This window comes from Caloenas nicobarica, chromosome 2 (assembly GCF_036013445.1).
Source record: "Caloenas nicobarica isolate bCalNic1 chromosome 2, bCalNic1.hap1, whole genome shotgun sequence".
Classification (NCBI taxonomy): Eukaryota; Metazoa; Chordata; class Aves; order Columbiformes; family Columbidae; genus Caloenas; species Caloenas nicobarica.
This window is the reverse complement of record NC_088246.1, coordinates 17,698,060-17,706,725: the sequence shown is the minus strand read 5'-3', so window position 1 is coordinate 17,706,725 and position 8,666 is coordinate 17,698,060. Positions and strand designations below refer to the sequence as shown.

General features: G+C 39.6%; 1 protein-coding gene across 6 annotated transcripts in view; it reads right to left on the bottom strand.

Moving 5' to 3' along the window:
* Positions 1-377: 377 nt before the first annotated feature.
* The window catches only part of MPP7 (MAGUK p55 scaffold protein 7), a 152,922-nt gene continuing 144,633 nt past the window's right edge, over positions 378-8,666 (bottom strand). For all 6 annotated transcript variants that reach the window (XM_065627580.1, XM_065627579.1, XM_065627578.1 and 3 more), the window contains 4 exons: positions 7,749-7,842; positions 6,552-6,660; positions 4,932-5,075; positions 378-3,563 (listed from right to left, as the gene is read on the bottom strand). In XM_065627580.1, coding sequence (XP_065483652.1) covers positions 3,384-3,563; positions 4,932-5,075; positions 6,552-6,660; positions 7,749-7,842 — 527 coding nt within the window. In that variant the 3' untranslated portion in view covers positions 378-3,383. The remainder of the gene's footprint in view (positions 3,564-4,931; positions 5,076-6,551; positions 6,661-7,748; positions 7,843-8,666) is intronic.

Genomic DNA, 8,666 nt, shown 5'->3' with positions numbered 1-8,666 from the left:
CCCAGGAGCCCATGTGCCCGATGAAACACTCCGAGTAAATAACTGAGATAACACTCCAAGCACTTTGCAAGCCCAGGCGAGCTGGTATCTCAGTTTGACCCACTGACTTCAGCTTTCTCCCTCAGAAAGAAAATGGTTTATTTTGGGGTGGGCTGCAGAAAAGGGTAAATGTATTTTGAAGGAGGATTTGGCTACAAGAATGAAAAATCAAGAATTTCAGTCCTTGTTCTAGGTTGCTTTATTTTTTCATTTAAAGATAACTGGAGTATTACAGTGAATAGAGAGATCTATGACATAACTTACTACTTAGGCATTTTGCCTTTTAAAGTCATTAATCATATATGTTATTGTGCAGTTTACGATAAAGAAAAAACGCCTTTAGTGATATATCAATAATTTATTGTTTTGCATAAGAAGGTAAGATCAGATTTCAGGTAAGACATCAACCAAGGACTTGATGGCAAATTCAAGTATAGAGCTTGGTACAATATTAAAAAATACTACCATTTATTTGACCACGGCAAACAGCTAAAACACAATAAAAACATCTGGACTTGACTGTCAAAACATACAGTTCTCTAAAAACCCACACAGCACAACTTGAATATGTGGAATATTGGAAACACGTTTAGTCGTCTTTGTTCCCAAATTCCTAGGAGTCAAAGGAACAATCCTCCCACCCTTGGTATCCCAGAACAATTCAGCACATGGGCTCAGCGTCCATCACAATAAATGGGCTCTTGTCCTGTCGAAACTGTTGGGCTAAAACATTTTTCTGCCTTGACCTACTCTCATCTCTGCCTGCCTCACCGAGGCCAGTGGCTTCAATTTTATTTTATTTTTTCTTTTTAAGCAAGCACTACAATAATGATTTTCAAGAGCACTCTAGTAATTTAATTACAACTATTCCTCACCCCTTGAAGACGCTGTGTACATTTTACTCTGCTGGCTGGATTTATGTTTTTGTGATTCCCTTTCTTTTGCAGGTGTTACAATTCAGGAATTAGCTCCTGGCTGGGAGACGGGGCAGGCAGCCATCCATCCGTCTGGGGAGCTGCTGCCAGGACGGTGCTGGGGATCAGAGGGTCAGCGTCTCCGCAACGGCCGCGAAGCGCCGCGCTGCTGACGGCTGCCCCGCACGGCAAACCCGCACCGACCCGGCGGTGGGAATTCAATGAATTTCAAAAGGAAAAGAAAAACAGCCTGCAGGACAGCCACGACTGTGCCGAACAGGGAGTTTGCAGATTATTCTAGCATCTATTTCTTAAAGAGAAAAGCAGGTCCCTCATGTGAGCATTACCGTACACTAATGTTCTGAGGCAGCCCAGACAGCGTCAGGAGTGTTTCCGTGAGGACTAAAGCCCCTTGCGTTGGAAATGGCCAGACTCCAAGAGATGCCGAATGCCCTCTCAGTTTGGGTTGGTTGCAAGAGATGGCGAGGGCACTCGGCGTCTCACAGGCAAACAGACACACTGAGTTCCAGATCCCCTGAAAAATAGTTTGATTTCCAGTATCTAAAAAACCATATAAAATGTTTTTGCAACTCGCATAATCTCCATGCAATTAATTTAATCCACAAATTTCTATTTATGTTACAAAAAATTTTAAGTCCACCAGGAAAATGGTGAAATTTGACAATAGTTACATTATAGCTGTTTGAGCAGAGTGTGTGTCTGTACTGGGATTCAGTACATCTGTAACTCTTGCATAAACATTTCCAGACTCCTAGGGATTTTGCTGTTGTTGCTTGCATTTCATTTATTTTATACAACTCCAAGACAAATGCAATGACCCACACATTAAATACGCATTTAGAATAAAACTGCAAAATCTGATGGCTTTATCAGTGTATAAACTAAAATAAAATATTTACATGGAATGTTGAGCTCCATTTACAGAGACAGTGTTTCAAATTACAGACTTAGTAATCTCCTTAGCAAATGATCACATTGACAAGAAATTTAAAAACTTAACATCCCTTTTCAACCCTTTCATAAATATATAAAGTTTCACTAAATTCTTTTTTCTTTAAACAAGACAGCTATATTCTCTTTACAGATTAACATGAAATAATGTTTTCCTGTTTGAATGCCACAGATGTGATGATCTGAAGTCGGCAAGTTCCTATACACATTCTGTACTTACAGGACATATTCACAACACAACACACAGGTGTTACTTGGTCTTTACAGAGGTACTCACTTCCTGCATATCAGTAGTAAATAAAGGAAAATACCAAATTATCTATATTAAAAATACATAATCTAATATACATTTGCTGACACTGCCACATCACATTTTAAAACGAGGCTTCCAACTGTGTCTGGCCAGTGACAAGGATACTTTTTACAGTGAAGTCTACATCATTATTTTTTTTTTGGGTGGAAACAAAACATCTGTTACACTACTACAAAGCATCACTACCTCATAAACAATAAAAATAATTAATCTCTTACAACAGCTTCCCAGATGTCCAAAGTTTCCTTGCTAATTGTCTGAAAATTTTTGATAGGGAAACTGTTCTGAAGGATGTCAAAAATTAATCAAATCAATTTAAAGGAAAAAAGAAGTTTCTACTTTGTTGCTATTTATATCACTTTGCCACTGATTTTACAGAAGATTAATCCCAAAGACTTTGAAGTTATATACATAGTAACTTGCATTTTTTCCCTATTTAAATAAATATTCCTGTGAGTTTTCTTTGTTGTGCCACAAAGCACGCGTGAAAATATTTTCAATCCATGCATGCTCACAGCACGGTATTTCACAATTAAGCCACTGAATACATCTTTCTTTCCATGACTATGTAAGTGCAAAGGAATACTAAAATCACTCTGTACAGATAAGACACGGTTCACATCCGACAAAGTAAAAACACTTATCTTGATAGGTAATTAAAATTACGATGTCTTCCTCATAAAAACCTTGGTCACTTTTGCCTATTTCAGTTCCCTCAAGCACTTCAGGGGTAACGACTTCCAGGTGCGGATGTGCTCTTTATGGGAGCTGTTACACTTAAAACCGCCAAAGTGCTGATCTCCAGTATTAATTAGTATTTTCTGCAAACGCTCCATTAAAAAAGCTTACCTTGGAAACACACAGATGATGACAGAGGTGATTGGCAGTTTTGTTACACTAGCATTAGCTCACTTTATGGAGCACAGTAAGACTTGGGTTTAATCTGAGTGTTCCGCCACAAAATTGTGGGCAGGAGGATTGAAGAGACAGGAAAACAAGACCAGTTCCAAGTGGATGAAGAGTGCACCTGCTGCTCAGGTCGAGTTAGAAGCCCTCCTACCAAGAAAGCAGCCATCAAGCAATGCCTAACCATGCCCCACAGTTAGATGCTCCGACAACAGCAAGTGTTTTGTCTATTTGAAACGTTACGAATGCAGCCAGCTCACGGGAACCCAGAAGGTCTCGGTCTCCAACCTGTCAAAAGTTGTTTTAAGCTCACTGTAAGCTGTAGCGAGGTCATCGTTGACTATGACCTTATCGAAAAGGTGGCCGTACTGGCTCTCCATCACATGGGCAGATTTAATCATTTCGTGAAAATCTTCTTCCTAGTAAGATCAGTGCAAGGCATAGTCAGTCCATGGCAACATCACATCAGCTCATTCTGTGCTAAATGCAAAGCTACTTGCTTATTTCTTATCTCGTCAGGAGACAGAAACTGTACTTTTAATTAATAAAAAAATGTCAGAAATTATCATTACAAGTGATGTCAGAGAGTATTCTCACAAGTAGACTTTGGTCAACAGGCAATTCTTTAATCTCTCTCCTTGCAGTGACATAATTAGTCACTGCATGGTAATTACAGAGACATTTTCTATTAGCATCACCAGTGGAAAACGTTTCTGGCTGTTTACCGTGATGATACATTCAAAGTTTCATTGCTTAAGTCTCATCTTACTATTAGCCTGCGATATATTATAGCGCAGCCTTCATCCTCTTAAGAGCGTGATAGGAGCTCTCTTCCTACGCCTGGTTCGACCTGGCTCAGTGGATTTCTCTTCATGTTTGAGGAGGGAACAAATCTTAGGAATTCAATTGTTTACACAACTCTGAGCGATTAAACCCATCCTAACTAAGCAATGTGCTGAAAGCTGCTCTTAAGAATGAACTTGTCTTACATTTTATATACCATAGGACATATTTTTATAGCACATTATTTCCAAACTATTTCAAAAGCATATTCTACACAGATACAGTCTGTGACTATATCCATGACCCAGTTTGAAACAAAATCTAAAAAGTCCCAAGTAACATCTGAATGAGGGAAAATGATACACACCCTAAATGAAGCTAAAAAGTCTAATGATGATCGGGTTTGCTTTAGCTTCAATTAACATATGATTTCATTATATTTCAAGGAAGTAGATAAGTTACTATTGGGTAATTTGACTATTTTTTTCTGGTTATTGGCAAAAAGCAGCATTTCTTACTTGCTCAGACTGTTCACCTTCTTTCTTACAGTGTTCATTTCCTTATAACATTTTAAAAAATTGTTTCATCCACAAATACAAGCTTTTAATTAAATTATCATTTACTTTTAAAATTTACTTTATATTTGAGACTCAATAATACACTTGATAAAACAAGGAAGTTCTTATACTTGAATAGAAACATCTAAGCCCACATGCAAATCTGTTAAAGGAAATCCACAGCATTATTTCTCATAAAAATAAAATTGCATTGGGGGTTTCTTCAAGGACATAAAATCAGGTGACCACGGAAATCTAAATATGAGACAATGAAAACACCACAGTAAATTTGTGATGTGAAAGATGTTGGGAAACAAGAAGATACTATGTGTAAGCCCTGACAGGTACTGTTGATGAGATCCAGTGATCACCTTTATTTTCAAAGTAAACCACTACAACAAAACTCTTAACAAGTTCTCATGTTTTACCATGTCTAAATATACTTACTGTAAAGGGTTTTGCAGTTCCCTTATCATCTTTACTTGAAATAATCTTGGCATTTTTTCTGGTCTCTCTCAAACGTTCAAGTGATGGAGGCTTTATAAATATAACAAATGGTTTGAATTCATATGTCCTTAAATGTTTCACTGTCTGAGAAGAGGAAAGGTTTTAATTAATTAGTTTATTTCACAAAATGGAATTTACCATAATAAAAGAAACTCTCCACCAAAATAAATCCATAAAGCTCTTCTAGAAAGCTATTTTTCATTTGCTGCCACCGCACCCTGGTGACCAGTACTGATTCACGTAAGGACAATTTTCATGCGAATGGGAAGACAAGTCCCCATTTCCACGCGGGCTGCTGGCAAACCCCATCAGTGGGCACAGGCTGCGCTCCGCAGGGCCACTGCCAGCGGGAGGGTGGAGGGGAGGAAAAATTCAACACGTTTTAGCAGGAATAGCACTTTCTGTATCCATGAAAAGTAGTGGGAACAGGTGTCTGTGACACTCGGTCACAACCGGTCAATGATTTGTTCTCTTCAATACTGTGTGTCCACCACGTAACTCCTGCCGTTCACTCTTACTGAGTCAGTCGAGTGATGCTGTGCATGGAGTTAGAGACGGGTCTACAGTTCAGACTGTGCACAGGGCGAAGCAGGGATGGGACAGCCAGTGGCCTTCTGTCCTCTTCACACTGCCGGGGCCCACAGGAAAATGCCGTGTTGGCGAGTGGGATCCCAGAACGGCTCACAAGTCTGGAGCTCCAAGAGAATTTAGTGCTTCGTTGGAAAACAGAGCCATGCAACACTCTGGCAGAGCAGCCCGGCAGCACCACCCGCGGGAGCCCCTTCCCGGCCCCGCTCCTGCCCTGGCGCGGGGTCCAGCGTTCCCGTCCGCTCCCCTGCCAGCGCGGCCCCCTGCCCGGCTCCCACGGCACAGCCCCACGTCCGAAACTGTCCCGGGAACTGTTCACGAGCTGACGGGGTTCAGAAGTCACAGACCGGCCACCCTTGGTGAAGAAATACTTTGGCTGGGTTTAAACAAACTACTCCAGCTCCTGGAAGCTCTGCGGTTATTTAGTAGCATAAAAATTCCCGGTGGAGCTGTATAGCAGAGTTGAAAAGCAAGGTCAACGCAAGAACAAACGGGTTAGAGAGGAATGTTCTCAACCATTATCCAGGCAACAACACATTTAGTGCGTGCTTTGACTCGTGTCTGCCCTGCATGGAAGCCCTTTGCATGAACCGTCCTGTTAAACAGGTGAGAGAGCGTTGCTGGACTGGGTGACAGCTCAAAGCCATTCTGAAATTGAAGTTTCAGAGAGAACCACTAACACAAACCAGCAGCAAAATGAATGAAAATATAGGATCCCTTTGTAATTAAATCTTGGTATTATGGTGCAGGCTCGAAATTAACTTAATTACTGAGCTGAATACTTGCTAATATGTATTGAAGTTTCCTTCCTCTGTTCCTTTCAGAGAGTCTTGCTGTGATAAAGGTACCCAACGAGACCACTCGTCAGTCATTCGGCATGCAATAAAATATACTTTTTAGAAACAATTTTTTCCTGGTATCCGCATATACAATGCGGGGAACTACAAGAGTCCAAAAAACACGCTTACTTACATGAGGTTGCACATCCAACAAACATACTTTGTTTTTAGCTAGAACGGATCGAACAGAGTCTAAACTTGTACCATAGTAGTTGTTCTTATACTCGCCATACTCGATAAACCTGTGGCAGAAGGTGAAAACAACTGGAATCGTTTCCATTTTCTCCAGAAAAAAAAAAATATATCAGTTTGGTTTATAGGATCTAATTCAGGAGCAAAAATATTTTACTTTACATGAGAGTTTTACCATGTTTTATAAAGGAAATGCTGTCAAGTACTTCAGCATGTCAATTTTAAGAAATCTTCTACTTTACCACTTTCAAATCAGTAACACCTGCTTGTATTACAGTTAAAGAGAAAAAAGTACTGCAGTCCAACAGCCCACTAATGTTTTCCATCACCTCTTTTTCTCAACTAATGCAATGCAATAAAACAGTGGATAAGCTAAACAATAGAAACTACTGAAATTTCATTGCACACTACAGAATATCCAAATTCTCTTTCTCAGAAGAGGAGGAGGAGCGACAATGGTGCTAATGGAACCAAGGCGGCTGGTTATGTGCTATAAAAGTACAAGTACTATTTGCCAAAAAAGCAAAGCACAGTTTGAAGTTTCAATAAAACCCACAGCTTTGTGTCGAATACACTTTTGCCCTCTGAAATACAGAATTTCAAGCTACAGTATTTTACAGGCTGCTGGAGAGCACGATGCTACCATTGTCTTCATTTTAGTTTAATTTCTGGCAGGTTTACAGGCAGGGGCTTCATGGTAGATCTCTCAATTCAAAAGCAGAGGAAGTGCCTGGCCTGAAAGAGAGCAGAACTACGCAAACATTGACTCAGGCATGTTTGCAGCACTTCCCGCCCCCCGCTCCTAGAGCTGCAATGCTTCATTGCTATGACAGATGATGACCTACTAAAAGTGTTCCCCCATCCTGAACACCTTCAAATTCAGTGTCTTCTTCATGAGCTGAAGCACTGGAAATACTTGGACGCTTAGAAACAGTTGTATTTGCACATACTGCTTTTTCCCTCTGTGTTTTTGCTAGCTGCTTTGAACTGCCTATATATCAAAATGTAATTTTAACACATCTTCAAATCACTGCAACTTATATACACTTTGACTTATTATCTAAAATTACAACGAGTCTCATTTTGTAACAAAGCCATTATTTTAACTGCAGTTCTAGTTAAAATCTCTTCAACGTACTTGTTGTTCTGCACGTCTGTCTCAAACAAGTGCTTGGAAATGAAAATGTATTCAACACCATCACTTTCTTGGCTTCTCCTCGGTCGAGTAGTGTCTGCAGTTTCATTAAATGAAAAAAAAAAAAAAAAAAGGAAAAGATGCACAAAACAATATAACGCAAACCAGTCCAAGAAACACTGAAAACCACACAGCCCTTGTGCAACACCAGGCATGGTGGTTCCCTCACTTCTGAGGCACATAAGGCTGCTCTGGATCTGGTAGGCGGCACTCAAGCACATGACAGGATTGAGTTTAAAAGCATGCAGAAAAAGCAGGAAAAAACTTACTGGACAAGTATCATATTATAATTTTTATTAACTAGTGGAAAAAATCCAATAAAATGAGGACAGCTGAATAATAAAAAGAGCAGCAGTCCGTAACAATTACCCCAGCCTTGTGACTTGTTAAACTTATTAGCATACAAGACCATAAAGGGAAACAAAGCTCACCATCCTGATTTATAAAATGTTACGTTCATTAACAACACTTGTAGCTATGGTATATGAAACATGATAATAAAAAAATGGGGTGTGAATTTTATGTTTTAGTGCTTTTATTTTTCTGGTGATCAAAACTGAATTCCTTTTTCTTTCAGTAGTCTTGTAGTATTATTTGTTCTTCTTGCTTTCCCTCAAGTACGAGGTATAAAGGTTTTGCTTATAAGTGAAACTTGTGGGGTTGCCACTTACAGATAATGAACCCATTCAAAAGTCATATTTAATACAAGTTGTATGTTACACCATCATGTATTCTCTGTCACATAGGAACACAGTCATGAATGCCATTTGATATCCTGCTCTTCTAAGGTTGACAAGAAGAGAAACATTTCCAAGACAAGAACCCAAATTCTCCCTCCAAGTCCTGACTTACTGAATTTCA